The sequence below is a fragment of the Penicillium mononematosum genome (assembly GCF_028829835.1).
Source record: "Penicillium mononematosum strain IBT 11891 chromosome Unknown utg000005l:1.0-9366267.0:1.0-9372171.0, whole genome shotgun sequence".
Lineage (NCBI taxonomy): Eukaryota > Fungi > Ascomycota > Eurotiomycetes > Eurotiales > Aspergillaceae > Penicillium > Penicillium mononematosum.
The window spans coordinates 8,390,617-8,409,448 of record NW_026643275.1 but is presented as its reverse complement, the minus strand read 5'-3'; the positions used below and the strand labels follow the sequence as shown (position 1 = coordinate 8,409,448).

At 50.0% G+C, this 18,832-nt stretch overlaps 7 protein-coding genes across 7 annotated transcripts; 4 read left to right on the top strand and 3 right to left on the bottom strand.

Annotated features, from left to right (window-relative positions):
* Window positions 1-1,319: 1,319 nt before the first annotated feature.
* N7519_011419 (gamma-tubulin mipA) lies at window positions 1,320-3,024 on the bottom strand (the record flags this gene model as incomplete). The annotated part of the gene is made up of 4 exons (XM_057298192.1): window positions 1,320-2,471; window positions 2,531-2,584; window positions 2,662-2,780; window positions 2,892-3,024. The coding sequence occupies 4 exons, from the start codon at window positions 3,022-3,024 to the stop codon at window positions 1,320-1,322; spliced, it is 1,458 nt and encodes a 485-aa protein (XP_057146074.1).
* Window positions 3,025-3,309: 285 nt separating this feature from the next.
* Window positions 3,310-4,224, bottom strand: N7519_011418 (aspartate/glutamate racemase family protein; the record flags this gene model as incomplete). Its single annotated transcript, XM_057298191.1, has 1 exon — window positions 3,310-4,224. One exon carries the CDS (start codon window positions 4,222-4,224, stop codon window positions 3,310-3,312), a length of 915 nt encoding a protein of 304 aa, XP_057146073.1.
* Window positions 4,225-4,642: 418 nt separating this feature from the next.
* N7519_011417 (aldo/keto reductase family protein) lies at window positions 4,643-5,756 on the top strand (the record flags this gene model as incomplete). Its single annotated transcript, XM_057298190.1, has 3 exons — window positions 4,643-5,177; window positions 5,246-5,285; window positions 5,426-5,756. The coding sequence occupies 3 exons, from the start codon at window positions 4,643-4,645 to the stop codon at window positions 5,754-5,756; spliced, it is 906 nt and encodes a 301-aa protein (XP_057146072.1).
* Window positions 5,757-6,554: 798 nt separating this feature from the next.
* N7519_011416 (DMT family transporter) lies at window positions 6,555-8,030 on the top strand (the record flags this gene model as incomplete). The annotated part of the gene is made up of 3 exons (XM_057298189.1): window positions 6,555-6,877; window positions 6,969-7,714; window positions 7,771-8,030. The coding sequence occupies 3 exons, from the start codon at window positions 6,555-6,557 to the stop codon at window positions 8,028-8,030; spliced, it is 1,329 nt and encodes a 442-aa protein (XP_057146071.1).
* Window positions 8,031-9,342: 1,312 nt separating this feature from the next.
* N7519_011415 (phosphotransferase family protein) lies at window positions 9,343-10,783 on the top strand (the record flags this gene model as incomplete). Its single annotated transcript, XM_057298188.1, has 3 exons — window positions 9,343-9,438; window positions 9,493-9,898; window positions 10,047-10,783. 3 exons carry the CDS (start codon window positions 9,343-9,345, stop codon window positions 10,781-10,783), a joined length of 1,239 nt encoding a protein of 412 aa, XP_057146070.1.
* A 2,453-nt stretch (window positions 10,784-13,236) lies between these two features.
* On the top strand, window positions 13,237-15,965 carry N7519_011414 (putative cell wall proline rich protein; the record flags this gene model as incomplete). Its single annotated transcript, XM_057298187.1, is given in 2 exon segments — window positions 13,237-15,162; window positions 15,180-15,965. 2 exon segments carry the CDS (start codon window positions 13,237-13,239, stop codon window positions 15,963-15,965), a joined length of 2,712 nt encoding a protein of 903 aa, XP_057146069.1.
* An 823-nt stretch (window positions 15,966-16,788) lies between these two features.
* N7519_011413 (alpha/beta hydrolase) lies at window positions 16,789-18,534 on the bottom strand (the record flags this gene model as incomplete). The annotated part of the gene is made up of 1 exon (XM_057298186.1): window positions 16,789-18,534. One exon carries the CDS (start codon window positions 18,532-18,534, stop codon window positions 16,789-16,791), a length of 1,746 nt encoding a protein of 581 aa, XP_057146068.1.
* Between the last annotated feature and the right edge of the window lie 298 nt (window positions 18,535-18,832).

Sequence of the window (18,832 nt, the reverse complement as noted above, 5' to 3'; positions counted from 1 at the left end):
TTTAGGGAATTTTAGTTGGAATTTTAGGGATTTAAATGAAATTATTAGAATTAATTGGTTCAGATATTGGAGATTACTAACATGATTATAAGATTATTTATGATATTTGGCCCAGTTAGGCCATTTTAAAGAAACTATATCCTTGGAAATTAAGACCCCCCTATCTTTGTACTGGGTATACTTCATACTACCTACCTATATTGTATATAGTTAAAGATTTTTTAAAGGTTTTTTTTTCCCTTTCTTTCTTCTTGTTTCTTTCCCCAAAAAATTCTTTTTTTGACTTTACCACGCGGACGTATCACCCAAGCATCTGGTCTCGGGCCCAATGATCGGAATGTTGAATTGCCCGTGCATTCAATTTCACGTGATGATTCAGGAGTCAGGTGTACGATGGAAAACTAATATATCTCAACTAACTCCTAACTTAACTAACTCCTGACTACTCCGTACTAACTAGTTACTAACTAGAGTTGAATTAGACTTGGGAAGAGAACCCAAAAATTATCGCTTCCGTCTCGCGCCACCAAGGTGGCAAGATGTTCACCCGGACTTCTCCTAATGCGGTACTCCAGGCACTGTCCTTTATCATACAGACATACAGAATACATAGTGCCCAATGATACAACTCAATCCAATGCAAAAGGGAGAAGGAAAAAAAGCTCATGCAAGTGGACGAAAGGAGCTATGACCTCTGCAACGAGTGAACTGTCTTCGAGACAAATCGACGAGTCGCCTGAGCCAAGGCCGCCTAAGCACAACGGATGATCCGCGTGGAGCTATTGCATCGGTAACAGCATATGCAGGACTGCAGACTCCGTACGCAGTACAGAGTACGGAGGTGCGATGCCTTTTGTACTCCGTATACATTTCCCGGGTTAGGCCTGAAGTGAGGGCCGATCCCGCTACCCAATTTCACCGTCTCTCTCCACATCTCCACCCCATCGCCCTATGTAATATGTAATATGTACACCACTCCGTATCTGCTCACGGATCCCTCGTAGACATACGCTAAACGGTAAAAATCAGAATCATACCACGTTGACACGCTCTATACGGGCTACGTGTTCGTGGCCAATTTTAAATAGCGACTAGCGTGGATTGGTTTCGTGATATGTCCACTGGTAAGGTTTGAGGATGGGGAGAGACAAAAGGGCAAAAAAAAAAAAAAAGAAAGCAAAAATGTAAATGTGAATAAAAACCCGTGGACGCCGGCACAGACACCGATGATGCGCTCAAACCCCCTTGCCCTGCTCAAATAGCAAAAAGGAAAAAGAAAAGAAAAGAAGGGTTAGAAATGAAAATCTTCGAATGTCAAATCATACTCCAAGTTCGTTTGCCTTACCGGCATCTGGGTCCAAGTAGTCCTCTCGCTCAGCTGCCTCGTACTCGCCGATCAGATCCATCACAACCGCCCGTGCCTCGTCAAATTCGCCAAGTCCGTCAGCAAATGGCGCTTCCTTCTTGTATGAATCTAAGAAGGCATTGCGCTTGCGGAGCATGTCGTAGTGTTTCACGATGCGCTTGAAGAGTGTCGCGACGGAGGTATGGTTAGCCAGCATCAGCCCGCTGACGCGGTGCCCGGTTTCCTCAATATACGGGGACTTCTTCGTGAGAGCAACCTGGATACTGGCAGGGCCCCAGGGGATGAAAGAAGCGAGGCGGCGCTCTCGGATGCGCAGCAATGACTTGTGCACGTCGGTCGGGTCGGCTTCGCCCTGGATGATGTTGAGGATACTGATGTAGCAGCTGGACTTGCTGGGGTTGACGGAGACCATGCGGTTCTTGGGCTGTAGAAGACGACGCATAACGTCTAGTACGGTTGTCTTTCGCACTGTCCTGGCTTGCTCGATGTTGGCGCCCGTGAAGGGTGTGTATGATGTGAGAAGGAAGTGGCTGCGTGGCGTGGGGATGAGCGAGGCGATGATCCCGGCCAAGTCGTTGTGCATGTACCCAGGGTATCGTAGCGTCGTTGTAGATGCAGACATAACAGTTGACACAAGCTGGTTGGTTTGGTGGAACGAGGGCTCTTGAATGTGGAGCCGATCAGCGACAATTCGTGATAGAGCACCATTGTCCAGGACGACCACGGAGTCGGCATCTTGGGTCAATCGCCGCATGGCAAGCAAGCTGTTGTAAGGGTTGACGACGACATCGGACTGCGTGTCGGGGAAGACGGAGTAGGTTTGGATGAGCTTCTTCGGGAATCGATCGTTCATGCGTTCTAGGATGAAACTTCCCAGTCCAGAGCCTGTTCCTCCTGCGATCGAATGTAGCAGCATAAATCCCTCTAATGAGTCACTTCCGTCTGCTTCGCGGTCAATCATATCAAAAATCTCCTCTTGCACGCCCTCGCCCGCAGCATATCCGGTACCCCAATTGTTTCCAGCTCCGATACCTTGTTGTCCGATGAAGAAGTTCTCAGGGTTGTAGATATTCTTGTAGGGGCCAGTCTGGATAGCGTTGAGGACCTGGAGACAATTGTGCGTTAATAATCGTGTGTCGCTATGCTCGGTGAAGGATAGCATACCCTTGGCTCTAAGTCGAGAAGAATCGCTCGAGGGATGTACCTGGTGTCGTCACTCTGTCCACGTCTGTTAGCCAGTGTTCTTGTCATGACACCAAACTGGTGATGGGCTATTCCAAGGTTCCTGTACGCACCTGGTAGAAGAAGACATCCTTGCGATCACCAGCCGCTCCGTCAGTCGCATGCTCTTCCAAGTTTCCATCTGCGCTGATCCCGTGCTCCTGGCACAGCTGCTGCCAGAACTGACTGCCAACTGGATAGAACAAATGTTAGCCAACCTAGACGTATATTTTTTTTTCGTGCTTCATTTAAAAGAATAAGATCAAGGGTCTCGTGGAATGGATCGCGGAGTTGAGCCACATACCGTTGTTGCCGCACTGGCCGGCTTGGATTGTGATGATTTCTCTGCAATTTCCACCAATATTAGCATCGATATCCAAACTAGATTGAGCACCATCAATTATGATTGAGTCGGAAGTATCAACAAACCTTGGCATCTTTCCTTCGCAGGAGTCGAGTGTTGCTGCTCGTTAACGCGTATCGCGTTCACGCGGGGAACTTTTTGGCCGATATTGTTGCCTCAGGCAGAAGCTATTGCTACCTCATGTGTAAGGTTGGACATCAACATTTTAATGACCTGTAAAATAAATTTATGCAAGAATGAGGACTGGCTAAAACTGAGGTTTAAATACTTTCCAAGTTGGCAAGCTATGCTAAAATTTTGTTATATCGTCTCCAAGTGATTTAATTCACTAAACCGTCGCCCTAGACCACTAAATCACTCAGAATCCTGCCTTCAACGCCGTGATGAGGTTTCCAGCACCGGCAACTACCCCATCGACAATGCGTACACGTTGGCCTTCTGGGTGTCCATATTCCTGAATACAGCCCTCCCGCACGGCTTCCTCCATGCCAGCCATACCTGCGCAGCCCAGACAGACAACCTTAACACGAGATTCCGAGTTGCGAAGCAGGTTACGGGTAGCGTCGATGATCCGCCGTCTCACTTCCTCTGGTTCTGTGGTGTGCAGTTCAACTGCTGTCAGGCCGGTGGTCTCGACTCCTGCAAAGTGCATGGAGGTCCCGTCCTCATAATCGTAACCCAGCGCTCCCTGGACCGCATTGGTGAGCTCCTCCTTCCATGCGGAGCCAGTGGTCACGATACCAAAGCTGCCCTTCTCTTGGTACTTGAGTAGCCTCTCTGTTGGATCGATTGGATCTTGCAATGCGAAACCACTAACCAAGGAGAGCGCAGCGGTGATGGATGCTTCAAAGATTCCAGTGACATATTTGTTTCTTGTCGAGCTTGCTTCTTCGGTTGCCCTGATGTCCTCCCTGAGCCTCCCGACGAACGGATGCGCGGAGTAGCACGCTACAAGAAAGGCATCGTAATGGCCGATAAACTCCCGTACGGGCCAGCAATTCAATGCCGAATTGCATGATTCTTTGGCATTGTTGATGCTTGCAATTGGTCCAATCTCGAATCCGTCAACCTCCACGGTGGAGTCTGGAGCAGTGAAGTACTCAAAGTGCACATCTTGGTAGTTCATGCTGGCCAATATGGGCTTCAGGGCTTCAGTCATGTGCGTTGAGGTATTGGGGTTGATGATCAATATGCTATAGTCCCGTTCGCCTTTCCTCGGATCCAGCTGAACAATGTCGTTCGTGCCATATCTTGGCTCAAGAGCGGGACTCATATTTGGAAGAAAGAGGTGAATTGAATAGACTGACAGGAAGGACAGCTCCTTGCTCTTCGGGGAAGAAATGAATACCCGCGGAGACTGCGATGAGCTCCGTTATCTGTTATCGGGATCCTCCGCAACCCCACCATATATCTCCTAAGAGCTTGGCGGACCACTTCTTCAAAAGGTGAACGACTTTGTGGCTTCGGATATTAGTTACCGAAGGAGGCGATGTTCTCTCTTAATCTATCCTTGCAAGGCTCTTCCAATAAGTCGTTTCAAGGTTATCAGTCGACTATGGCTTACAAATTCATTGTACCCCTCGCGCTAGAGTCTAATATACGAGAACCACTCCACCCAGCAGCCCCGCCGTCCTCGCACGCCATCTTACCTTCAACACCTCACATACGCTGAACAAGTCTCAATTCACATCATGCCTCTGATCGCACAGAACCCCCAGCCCAGAGTTATTCTCGGGTTGATGACCTTTGGCCCAACCGAGGCCAAGGGTGCCCGGATCACCTCACTGGATGAGTTCAACAAATGCCTTGATTACTTCCAGCAGCAAGGGTTCAACGAAGTTGATACTGCCCGTATTTACATCGACGGGGAACAGGAGGCATTCACAGCCAAGGCGAACTGGAAGTCGCGTGGGCTGACTCTGGCCACAAAATGGTACCCAAACCAGCCCGGCTTTCACAAGCCGGAGGTCGTCCGTGAGAAATTGGAGCTTTCCCTGAAGGAGTTGCAGACCGACACAGTCGATATCTTCTATCTGCACGCAGCAGATCGCGCCACTCCATTCGCTGAAACTCTCGAGGCTGTTAACCAGCTGCACAAGGAGGGCAAGTTCGTACAGCTCGGTCTGAGCAACTTTACAGCCTTTGAAGTGGCTGAGATTTGCATCCTCTGTGCTGAGAGGGGATGGGTCCGCCCCACCATTTACCAGGCCATGTATAATGCGATTAGTATGTAGTGTTCTTTCTCTTCCTTTTGATACCTAAGGTCAGGGCCACTCAGCTGACACAATTGGTAGCACGCAACATCGAGACTGAACTCGTTCCCGCCTGCCACCGGTACGGTCTCGATATAGTCATCTACAACCCACTGGCCGGTGGTCTTTTCTCGGGAAAATACAAATCCCAAGATATCCTGCGGAAGGCAGATACAGCGACTCCAGCTCTACCGGATCCAACTATCGCAAACGTTACTTCAGAGATGCCACCTTCGAAGCTCTGAGTATCATTGAGCCTGTCGTAGAGAAACATGGTCTCACACTTCTAGAGACGGCTCTACGCTGGGTCCGCCATCACTCTGCTCTGAGAATGGAGAATGGCGGTCGTGACGGAGTTTTGGTGGGAGTTAGTAGCTTCGCACAGCTTGAGACTAACCTTGCCGATCTCCAGAAGGGACCGCTCCCAGAAGAGGTTGTGCAGGCTTTGGACCAGGCTTGGCTGGTCGCCAAGTCCAACTCTCCCAATTACTGGCACCTTGATCTGAAGTATACTTATGATACTCAGAAGGCGGTGTTTGGGCCTAAGGAATAAGGTAAAGGGACATGTTAAGGGTTGTCCATCAGATTTGGCACATACATAAATGCTAGCTAGTGAAAACCAATGAGAATTCGAGGAATCCTGATGCTATCTAATACGTCCCAACATTTCTATCATGCTCTGGAGCCCAAGTCTTCTGATACTAATTTCAGAACCCCGGGGGCCATTTCCTGCTCCTAAAATAGCCGAATGACGTAATTGCACACGCTAACTCAAGTCTGGCATAGCGTGCGCCTAGTGTAAATCACGTGATGTAGTTACAGGGGTCCACAAGTGGATAATGGCACCTGAAGGCGGTCATTCTGTCACGCCTCATTGGATTTCCGATCGTCTTCGACCTGAATGATTCTATTTGATACATTCTGCCCTTTGGTTCACATCTGATACAATAATCGTTACTGGATTGAACCTACCGTTCGAGCGACAACTATATCCGATCGGTACCGAGTCGCATGTATTCTGTGAGCGCCTGCGCAGCATCTATTGAACACGTGGGAATAGGCTTCAAGGGTAGCCTTTTCCGGGGAAATCAATTCTAGCCACGTTATCTACATCAACTTGATGGGTGGCCATTCGATGGTCCACGCCTTGGCTCCTTATCCCTATTTTCTCCCACAAGTGCAGTAAATCGGACAAGAACACCCCTGACGGCGGTATTCATGTCGAGGTAGTTAAATCCGACTAGCACCTTCCCTCACCATCGCCGTTGTGGCTTCGCATAGTATTGAGCTCTCAGAGCCGCGGGTTATCTCACGCCCAGACGCGGTCCACGACTTCGACTCTGACGACGAAATGGCTTCCAATCGCCCCCCATTACACCGACCAACAGATGGCCGCTCGCAACAACCCCTCCTGAAGCATGACCACCATCGCCGGTCCCGTTCCCACTCGAGCTTCGTGAATGCCGACCCGGAAGGCCAGCCAATGCTGCATGAGACCAGGAGGCCAACAATCCGGAGTAAAAGTCCGGAACACGACGCTGCCCGAGCAACCCGCAAGAAATACTTGGTTGCATCTGGATTCCTCTTACTCAGTTTGGTCAGCTTCGTGGTCCAGACCGAAACCGCTTCATACATTCAAAATGAATTGCACTGGAAGAAGCCGTATTGCATGCTGTAAGTCCGAGCGCAAAGACGCCAGCGACATGCCCATGCGAAACCTGTTTCCCGGAATGTAAACGCTTACCATCTCACTCTCCCTATGCAGCTATATGACCCACGGTTCATGGTCCTTGCTTTGGCTAGTCCAGCTAGGTATCCTTCGGTTACAGAAGCGGAAGCTCACCTGGGATGCTTTCTGGCGGCGCCACGTCTTTTTCCTTCGCACCACTGCGCAGATGGTAGAATCCCAGGAAGTGCACCTCACCACTCGCGCATCCAATCGATCTCCAGTCCGCTACATGTTGACGACCACCGCCTTTGTGACTACTGCTCTCACAGTCGCCGGCGGATCATGGTACGTGGCAGTCAACATGACCACTCCCAGCGATCTGACGGCAATCTACAACTGCTCGGCTTTCTTCGCATATGCCTTTTCGATTCCGCTTTTGAACGAGAAACTGCGGGTTGACAAGGTCTTCTCCGTGGCCGTAGCTACCATTGGCGTTATGGTCGTTGCTTATGGAGATGGGGCCAATAAGAAGACCTCAAAGGGAGGCACGGATGACAGCGGGGCGCAGAACAGATTGCTCGGGAACATCGTTATCGGCGTTGGAAGTATTCTCTATGGGCTTTACGAGGTGCTCTATAAACGCTTTGCCTGCCCTCCGGAAGGTACCAGCCCTGGCCGGGGTACGATCTTTGCCAATACCTTTGGGAGTCTAATTGGGGTCTTTACCCTGTTAGTACTATGGATACCGCTGCCATTTTTGCACTGGATAGGGTGGGAGACGTTTGAATGGCCGACTGGCGAGGCAGGATGGATGCTGCTCATTTCCGTGGGTGCCAATGCTAGTAAGTACCAATCCCAGCCTTCTCGGCACAGAGGCAGAGGGCTAACACCAAGATAGCGTTCTCGGGCTCTTTCCTTGTGCTGATTTCCCTCACATCGCCCGTTCTATCATCAGTAGCCGCTCTCCTTACCATTTTCCTTGTCGCTCTGGTGGACTGGTTCCGAACTGGAGACTCGTTGTCTATGGCCTCTATTATTGGAGGCATTTTGATCACGGTGGCATTTTTCATGCTGAGCTTCAGCACATATAGAGAGATGAACGAGGAGCGGAGGAAGCATCTAGAAAGCGATGAGCTTGAGTCTGACAGTGATGCATAGGTGCATTGTTTTTTTGGGGTGGCTTACATACAGCATTTGAATTAGTGAGCAGACTTTCTGACGTATAAAACTTCCCTTTTTTTCCCCTACACGCTACCTAGGTATACTTGTTCAGATGATAGTAAGATCCCTACATTGTATGCAAAAATTTGTAGATGTGCGAGTGCGTTCGGGGAAACTTTGGCTAGATTGCCCCAGATTATGTTGGTTCAGCCTCCCTCTTGACTCGGGTATGTCCGACTGAACTTGTCCCTTGAGCTTCACGAACTTAATGCACCGAAGCCCTTGAGAAAGCGAGTCGATTGAGACCACCGGCCGAATTCGCCCTAACGTTACTATTGGCTTTGAGAGTTGGCCATCTTTCTTCTTAGAGACTTCGAGAACATCTCAGTGACGATGCTTAGCGTGTTCTGAAAGCCTGCAAGGCTCTACAACGGTGCAGGACCAGGACAATACCGTCGTGCGATTGCTGCCTCGGCTCACGCTCTTGTGGGTTCTCTCAGCGATAACACTCTCCTGAAACTATCTCTTGATAGCTTGGCATTTTAATGCAATTTTACATCCTGATGCGTCGTCGTTCGCACTATCTTTAGGCCTCGCTCGTTTTCTTGGGCGAATAATGATACAACTTTGGAAGCGCTCTATGGCCGATACAGGACTCACACGCTACTTCACCAGTTCGGATCATCCTTCCCCGTGACACCCGCGGCGGGCAGTCGATTTCTTTCGCGAATTCAAAGCGTGCCACGCATCTGGAAATACCTTTTCCCGGTCAGCTTTGCAACTGTTGAATACTCCCCTTGTATGACAATCTTTTCGACACCATGCAGCAATGAATGTCTCCTGTCGGAATCGCATTCCGGGTTCTTTTCGGAGTTTCATGACCGTCTCCAATTATCCGACACGGACTCTCAAGATGCAATCAACTCCAACATCTCTTTGGAGAGCACTCGAGGATGGATCAGGTGATTCTCAAACTCCCGTAGGTCAGGTCGACTACTGATTATGCTGGTAGAGGAACCTATCGATGTGGCCGACTTGTACCGGTATCAGCGTTGTCGGTGGCTGTACGTCATTTCTAGGTTTGTTTGGAGCTGTCTGGCCTTTTTAGGAGCGGAAAGTCTGAGAAGCTCGCGATACGCTACCGAAAATTCAATTTGCAAGCCCTTCTAAACATTTCTGTCAAAGCCGCGGGCAATGATGAAAATAGGTTGTATGTTGTCTTTTCTGCAAATTTCTCGGCTAAACATCGTGACACAGGTGTGAAGCTACTTAAATGTGTGGAAGGGCAATTTAAGCATTTCTCCTGACCATGAGCAATGGCCTGGAGATCGTGGCTCGATTGCCAAACCCAAATGCGGGACCAGCTTTTTACACAATTGCATCAGAAGTCGTGACACTCCACTTTGTATGTTGAAGCCTTTCACCACGGTATCCAAGGAGGAGCTAATGGAATACAAAGTTGCGTGACAAAATGGGCATACCTATCCCTCGCATCTATGATTGGTCGGCCGAGGCATGCAATCCAGTAGGTGCCGAGTATATTCTCGAAGAAAAGGCTACCGGTCAGCCTCTTGGAAATGTCTGGGCCAATCTCACAATGGCAGCACAATTGGATGTCGTGGACCAGGTCGTGGATATGGAGAAGAAAATTGCGTCTATTTCTTTCCCGAAGCACGGTTGCCTATACTACGAGAAAGATCTTAAATCAAGATCCTTAGATTATGAGGCTCTTGACTCACGGCATGGTTTTTTTGGAATCGGCGACGGGTCAAAACGGCCAAGAGCCAGTGTTCGTGATCGGACCTTCGGCCAATCCGAAGCTCTGGAACGGGAAAAAGCAGCAATAGATTTGGACAGAGGCCCATGTACGTTCCCAAGATGAAATATCCTTCTGCCGGCCAATGCGAGCTTGGGGGGAGCGTTGCTGATTACGCTGCGGCCCTTGGAAAGAATGAAATTGAATGGGCTAGCTCTTATGCGAGGCAAAGAATCAATTTTCATCGATCTATGGAGTCTCCGGAGCCCTGGAGACACCAAATGATTACATCACCCTTATCAAGCACCACTTCTTGGCCCTTGCTCCATATTTGGCAGCTTCTTCAAATATCGAGCAGCCCAACAGGATTTCTCATCCAGACGTGCATCTTGATAACGTATTCGTCGACCCAAAGACCAACCGAGTCACTTGCATAATAGACTGGCAACATACTTCTGTTTGTCCGATATCTCTGCAACGATCTTATCCGCAGATGCTTGAGCTATCTAGCTCATCGCATTCAGATCAAAGCAATCATGAGAGAAAGCTTCTGGACCATTACTACAATGCGGACAAGAAAAGCGATCCTCCCCGATGGGAAGTTCTCTCGGATCACCTCCTCACGGCTAAGACAAATTCATTTGTTTTGGTCCCTGGATGCTGGCTCCGAGAAGACTTATTCTCTCTACGCTATGCATTGATCGCAGTCCCCGCTCGTTGGAGTGACATGGGATACGAGGAAGTACCATGCCCAGTTCATTTCAGCGAAGAAGAGCTGTTAAAACACCAACATGAGATGGACCTTCTGGACGGGATTTCGACGGTCCTACACGAGCTACAAGACACAGGGCTTATTCCGCTGGGCGGTATGGTACGCCGGGAGTATTATGAGCATGCTATGGAGTTGAATGATTATTCCAGGCGCCTGTTTATTGACTTGGCTGAGAACGAGCGCCAGCGGGAATTACACGCAAAAGTATGGCCCTATCAATAGGAATCGGGTATGTCTACCAAGAGAACAGAGAGAGAAGTCTTACGAATTAGTGTTGTAGCGCTTGGTATCTCTAAAAAGATGCTCGGCGCAGAAGCTTTGTTTATGGGAGCGAGAATAATCATGTTGACGGACCCGAATGCTCCCCAGGTTGTGGTTTACATACCTACGGAGTATAGCATTCGAATTAGCGACCAGACTTTCTGACGTATAGAACTTCCTTTTTTTCTCACACATGCTATGCTTGCTCAATACGATAGTAAGATCCATACACGCGAGTCAAAAAACCACATATGAAGCCTTCCAGTACATATGAGACCATTTGGGGAACTTTGGCTCGATTGGGTTGCCCCAGATTATGGAAGTTCCATGGTTCTGCCGTCAATTTATCGTGGATGAACCGGTCCCTCTCGACCAAAAGTCTGCCTGTGACATCATCAAATTTATTTTTTCTCTTTTGATTCGGGTATGTCCGAGTGGGCTCTTCTTTTGATTCGGGTCCGAGTGAGCTTTTCCTTCCATGGAACCTTGGAAGGCAGATGGGTTTCCCGTGGATATCGGCATCCCGCATATCCGGACTTTAGAGATTCAAATCTCCCCAGGTCCCTAGGTACAACATTGTACCCTCACACTTAAGTATACGACATTACATGTACGATGTACACTGTGCGTTAATTTCCCCCTAAGGTTTTGACTTGGCAATTGCATTATGGCGAATCAGATCCACTGCGCAAATTAACCTTCAATGATCACTATCCCTGTGCATTGTACAGTGTACATATCGGGTTGTTAGAGTTTTGACCTGAATGATGTATCAATTAGTACATATGTTGTATGAGTAGAGAAGAACGGTGAGAAAACAAGCGCGAACAACTCGACAGATCAACTTTTAAAGGCGTGGTACAAATGCATATGCAGGCAATGTCCAGATTCAAAGCCAGGATCTGCCGTTGCCGCCCCAATTGATTTCATGACGATCAGCCCCCAAGACCCAAGCCCTCAAACCCACGTCAAAGCCGCCATTGTTATTGGGTTAAACAAAGAAACTGGTCCACCGAACGCTAGGGGTGAAATAATGTCTCACAGCGCTCACAGCGCTAGGAGTGTCCGTTTGTCTTGGAGGTAGGTACCTTTCACCCCCTGCCAAATGGCGCTAAGAAATGTCTGGCGCCACTATTTATATCCGATCTGACTCCGCAGCCAAGACAAGCAATGAGAAGATCAAGTCGGTTTCAACTCTAACAATCTCCAGACATCCACATAAGAAATGTGACTTCGGCAAGCCATAAGAATTCATGTTCACACATTCTTCCAAGGCCCAGCCTTGGCTCGGCAATAAACACCTCTCCCCGACATGGATCTTATCCCCTTGACTTGCAGCCCCCCAGCGTGGCGCACGCTATCCCTCCGGGACCCACCAAGTCAAGCGAGATTTGGATGGTCATTCAGGTCAATGATTGGCAGTGATGATACCCGCTTCTCTCTCTCCGGATGTGCCTCCCTGTTGATTGGTGCCTTGAGGACCCCAGGATTGAAATAGGTGCCTTTTTTACAGGCTGTACAAGGTACGGTGGATGCAAGTATGAACCACTTTCGATGGGCCTTAGGAACCCTAACCTTGGAAGTAAATACGGATACTTCGTATTATGGTGGCAACTAAGTCATGACGTCCTCTACTTGGAAGTAGGATTGTTCGACAGTGAGGGTGTAGGGGAAGGTCACATTCCTTATGAGAAAACCTTCTTTTCTCTGTTCTTTTTGGCTTTTGACAGCCAGATGTCACCTAATCTGGCATCTTCCCCGAGGTGTCATGTGTACCTGGAATACTGTATTGTGTATCATATCTTATTTCCTTCAGGGGAGAGAACTAAAGTGCGGAGGACAGGGGATTAACTTCACTGTCTTCTACCTATATTGTACATACTAGTTGAGAGAGGAATAGGCAACTCCTATCTACATAGACTTTCAAGCCCTGTCTTAGTATGTAATCTGGTTCATCCCTCCAAAAATCGACGTTGATTGGTTTGCCTCCCCGGATGACAACGGGTGATACCGTGTACGGTAATCAAGATACAGCCCCATCCCATCTTCCCCTCCTGGATTTGTTGTTCTCTTTGGCTTCTTCTTCTCTTCAACCTCTCTACGACCAACCTTTTCCACCCTCCCCTCTTTGGCCTTCGTCGTGGCCGTCCGTTCATTTTTCCCATTTGGATATCGCTGGTGGTAGCTTCGATTTGATTTCACTCGTTCCTTTCTGCCTGGCGCGGATTCAATGACCCTCGCCCAACGTGCTTAAAGTTGACCTCCAGATTCCTAGGCTTTCTCGCTGAAGGGAAGTCGGTCTGGAGGTCTTTGCCCCATCTGGATCTTATCGGGCTTTCGTCACTCCGCGAAATTTTCTTACTACCATATCCTTTTGTTTTTGTTTTTCGGTTTTTTTCCCCTAGCCTTCAATCATGGCTTCGATTTCACTTCCTCCGCAGTCCCAGGCGGGCTTCCCGTCACATTTCGATACCTCGGATCAGTCCAACGCCAGCCCCGATCATCGCCAACACATGCGCGCACCATTGCCTAATCCACCATTTGTCTTTCCAGCGCGGGATCCCGACGCCTCTAACGCCAAATCTGAGACCCCTGAGCGCCGGGAACGGGCCGCATTGCCCGCGTTCTCTTTTAATCCCGGATCAGAACAGCAGTCCTCACACCTCTCGGCGCCATCCTTGTCGAATCCTCGCGCGGGCGGACACCGTCGGCGACCAAGCGAGTTTGTTGGAACCGACCATTTGGTAACACCGGAAACAGTTGGACCAGGTCACAAACGGGCGTCTTCTATGGCAGATCAACCTATTCCTCCTCCAGGACCTGGTGTTGGCAGGGTTCCTGGACGACGGAACCATGCCCATCGCCGTTCGGCTGCGATCTCTAATGTCGACTTGAATGCCATCACCAAGGCACTCGGTCCTAATTCTGCGGCCGGAACTGCGCCTTGTACGCCGGCAGACCCTAGCCACAAATCTGCATCAGATGTTCCTTCGCGACCACTCTCTCAATCTGCTATTAGCCTCGGCCGCCCCACACCCCCTGCTTCTCCGCGATTCCCTCCTGTCCCTCCCATCCCGGCTGCTATTCAAGTGGAAATGGCCGTGAACAACGACGCATCGGATTCTGAACGACCAGTACCTACTGTTTCACATGGTACCTCGGATAGTATGGCCACAATCAAGATACAGCAACAGGTGGAGAAGCCTACTTTCCCGGACCGGATAACGCCAAGACCTGAATACAGCCCAAAACCTCGACCCAAAACTGCCGATGCCTCTTTGGTTATGGATTTTATGCAGATGGATGACGACTCGGGATTATCTATCAAACGTTCGCACTCAGCCGCTGGGCACTCGCGCTCTCGAAAGAGCAAATCGACACCGCATCTTGATTCTACTCTCTCGCCCGAGGATATTCAGTCGACAGACAACTGCCGGGCTTCATTCTCGGACGATGGTTCCGATACATCTGGCGATGAAGCGACAGAAAAATCATCTAACAAATCCCCTCTCAAGTCGAAAAAGAAGAAGCAGAAACGTGTTCGCTCTTGGGCCGGTCACATTCTAACTCGAACCAAGAGTAAGGGCAAGAGTAAGCGCCATGCGAAGGCTGACACAGAACAGCCGCCGCCTGTACCTCGCGTTCCTGCAGCTCGTCCCCCTGCTCTTACTCGGACCAACTCGGGGACAGGATCTGTTTTAGATGTTGATTTTGATAATGACGACGTCGTTGTCATCCGAACTGCGACCAATCCGACGATGCCTTCTTCTGCCCTTGAGCCCATCCAAAATAATTGTCAAACCGATGGCAGTTCTTTGTCTGCACAATCTCTAGAGACCTCGTGGAAACCGAGGAGTTTCTATGAACAGGGTGTCGGCCCGCATGACAATGTACTGAGTAGCCCCATCATCGACCTAGATGCGGCGCTTGGTCCCTTCAACACTCCGGATATGCGACCCGCCACGCAGGGTGCGTCCAACAACAACTTTTCGATAGCAACTCAGCGGATGTACAGCGGCGGAAGACGGGGTGAATTTGTTGGCCCAGAGATGCGATACCATCGGCGCACCGAAAGTGCTCCGGCGATGCAACCATTCGACCGGTCTGCTCTAGGCGCATTCCGTTTGGGTCCAACCTCGGCAGTCGAAACCCCCGATGTGTTCGACGAGGAGGAAGAGGATGCTTTCTTGGCTGCTTCCCAGTCACCCAAGGGCGAGCGGCTTCCGGTAAACCCGCCACCGATCGACAACGCAGTTTTCTCGTCATCGGAGGAAGATCAGAAATCTATTCACAGCAACAATACCTCTGGCACTAGTGATACCCTGACCCGTCCCCTGCCGGTAGCATCTCCTCTCAGAATGCTGGCTTGGGTATTCAACAAGGCGATAAGCGTCTGAACCAAGAACAGCCGGAGGAAAGAGGTGCCCTTGAGCAGGTACATAATGCCAGCAATCCGTTCACCAGCAAGCCTCGAACCCCTGTGGACATTTTGAAGACGGAAGAACCTGCACATAAAGTGATTGGACCTCCCAGTCCCGACATTTCTCCTCGATTCTTAGCTGTGGACAAGCGACCTGCGACCTCACCCATTGAGCTGCTGCCTAGCATTCCACCATTCGCGTTACAACCAGGGGTTTCGCCGTCTGACTCGTCTTTCCCGTCTCCGGATGCTCCGCGGTCAACTGCGGCATCCTCGATGACGGACCGGAACTTTTCCAGTCACTCGTATCATCACCTTCCTTCGGCGGAATATCAGTATGCATCGGTTGAAGATGTTCCATCTTTGACCAGCAGTGCGTCAACTATGACCAACACTCTGAATCGCTTCTCGGCGGCTTCTTTCTTTCCCCGCGCACGTCTTTCTACCGACCGCGCGGCATCCTTCTCAGCTGCTGGTACCCGACGCACCAGCCAGGCTAACGCCTCCAAACGCTCTAGTCTAGCCAGCCTTTCCAAGCTAGTCGGTGGTCCCCATTCTGAGCGGAGCAAGCTCAACCAGGAGGAGAAACCCCCTAGCAACGCATCCGACAAAACAAAGAAGAAGGGCCACCGTCTCAGCCGAATGATGCACTTCTGGAAACCTAAGGACAAGGAAAAGTCATCCAATGAGGCCGCACCAGTAAATGAACGGCCACAGTCATAGGCGCGGTGCGCGTTGCTTTTGATATATTTTACTTCGATTTACGGCGCAACCTCGGCATAGCGACATCCTGGCAGTTTTGAGACATCACATTACTCCCCCTGCTTTTTTCTTCCCACTTTCGACAGCGTGGGCGTCTTCTTTTACCCGATTTGTACATATTGGTGTTCCGTTCAGCTTTCCTGTGGATTGTTTTTCTCCATCTTCATCGGCGGTTCTATTTCTGCGTCTTCCACCAAGACGCTCATTACGAATTTCTTTATCTCTCAAGGCGTAATTGTCTTGAGTATGAACTATCATTTTTCTTGTCAATCCTTATGTTCCGGTGTGAGTGACGCACGGATTTATTGACTTTCTCTACGATCGTTGCTCCTCTACGGGCTTTCCTCTTACCATTTTTGTTTCGATTTTGCTCAAGGCCCTTAGCCTGGAATATCATTCGTCCCCATTGGTACATCCATTGGGTCCCCTTTTTCATATCTGGGACATGGCTGTCTGTGTATCTATTGTGTGGCTGTTGTGTCTACACTGCTCAGGTGGTGTGGCATTTGTCAAGAATTTGTCTCTGTCCGATTCCACAAATAGCGGATAATGAAACCACTCTCTTCAATTACAACATACTATGGTCCTTGTAAGATTTGTGATAGATTTTGTAAGCTTACAACATAGTTCTAGGCTCGACTTCTTACATGAATTAGCGAATAATCGCGGATCAAGGCTTATATATACTTGTCTCTCTCTGGGCACTCCCTATGCTATAATATCATCCTGTAGATCTCGAGACAAAAGGTCATCATTCCAGAATACAGAGCTATAAATTGGGGAACTACCACATCACCGGCCGAGTAAACTCCCATCCCACCATAAGTTCCACTTGCGCCAGGTGAATCTTCTGATCCTCCGGGTCCTCAAAGTACGTCTGAGCAGCCATGCCCCCATTCTCATCGGAGGAACCAAAATAAGCAGAATCAACCTTACAACGCGTATACGCATCAGGAAGCTTCCCCTCATGCAAGAACGTACGCAGATGCTTCGCAACGCAGAGCGAAGCCACAGCCACAGAACAATGTCCATACCCCTCAACCTCCACAAGCCGCGATCCAGCAAAAGCATCATTAGCCCGGCGCGCCGAGACAAGCGGGCACACGGGGTCATAGGTAGTCGATAGGATCAACAGCGGATGCGCAGTCTCCACGTCTCGCCGCGGCACGTATGGATGCGTCCTTGGCACCGCCCACTGCTGTTTCTGGTAATATGATGCGAGAAATACGGTGCTGAAGAGACTCTGGTTGAGCCAGGGTGCGATCTGCGCCAGGAGCTGGTCTTTGCCCTGGGGCCAGTGGGATGGGCCTGTGCGGCCGTCGTTCAGCTGGACGAACTCAGCGGACTCGTCGTTCTGTTCGGCTGCAATGTTGTAGGCAAGGAAAGCGGGTGTTGCATTTCCTTGGAGGAGACTGTAGAGATTCTGCGCGAGGGATGACCACAGTGGAGGCTTGTATAATGCTGCGAAGACGCCGTTGTACCAGACTTTTTCGTAGGTTAAGATTCCGTAGACGGTGTTGTTGACGTACACGTCGAGTGGCTGGTGACGCAGCTGGTCCATAAACGAGAAGACTGTTTCGCGCAATTCTTCTTTTGATGTTGCCAGCGAGGCGAGCGCGCAGCTGCCAGCGTCTGCTTTCATGCATTCTTCGAAGAAGCCATCGAGCACGTTATCCGTGTCGATGAGGTCCCCGGATAGGTCCACACCCTCGTACCACTCGAACTGGTTCACGACCCCGTCGATAACCACGCGCTTCGATCGTTCGGGGAAGAGCCCCGCGTACGTCTGCCCGAGAAGAGTACCGTAGCTGAAGCCCCAGTATACCATATCTGGCTGGCCCACCGCATCAAGGATGCTATTCATATCCGCTGCTGTCTGTGGGGTGTTGATGTACGGCGCATAGTCGCCCATTGTCTCCGGACATGCTTTTGCGAAGTTCTGTGCCCATGCGTAGATCTCGGGGCTATCAGCTGCGGCATTGCGAGCTCGAATATGCGACTGCTCTTGTCGCGTCTTGGCATCTGGGTAACAGGACGCTGTGGGCGTTGAACTGTTCACGCCGCGCGGATCGAATGTTAGTAAGTGGAAGCCCTCGCCCAGTATGCTCTTGAGCTGGTCGCCCCGGCGGTATAGAAGGTCGAAACCGCTGGCTCCTGGGCCGCCGGGGTTTAGGAGGAGGTTCTGTGTTGCGTTTTTACTACGTAGGCGGACGAGTGGGATTGTGAAGCCTTTCGGTTTTGCTGAGTTTGGTCTCTCTGCTGCGAATTGGTCTATCGGGACTTCGATGCTGCTGCATTCGAGTGGTTTGCTGTGCAGGTCGCCGCATGGTTCCCAGGTTATGTGCTCGCCGCTGTATTTAAGGGTCTTTGAACTGTGCGAGGGATATGATTTGGGGTTTAGGTTGTAGTAATTGCAGACAACGAATAATGCACAGAGTGTCCATATTGATGGGAGGGCGCAGTTCCTAAAGCTTGCATATCGTCTCTCCCGCTCTGTGGTAACAGCCCCTGTTAAAAGCTTTTCCTCCATGTCTGACCTGTAGATCTGGTTTAGTAATTGAATACACTAACATGCGAGAATGCCCATGGGAGTGTCTCAGTTCTGAGACTGCATATAAATGTGGGGGTGTGGTCGGGGCTCGGAGTTCGGGGTTCACAAGTACAGGGGAGCCATGTAGCTTGTTTTCGCGCTGATGCTCCTGATTGGGCTCTGGTTGATGCAGTAACACAAGGCTACTCTAGTCATGATATAGGAGATGGAAGAAATATGAATATTGACATCTTGAAAGACAATATTAAGGGATCAAAAGGATGCATTTGATGATATA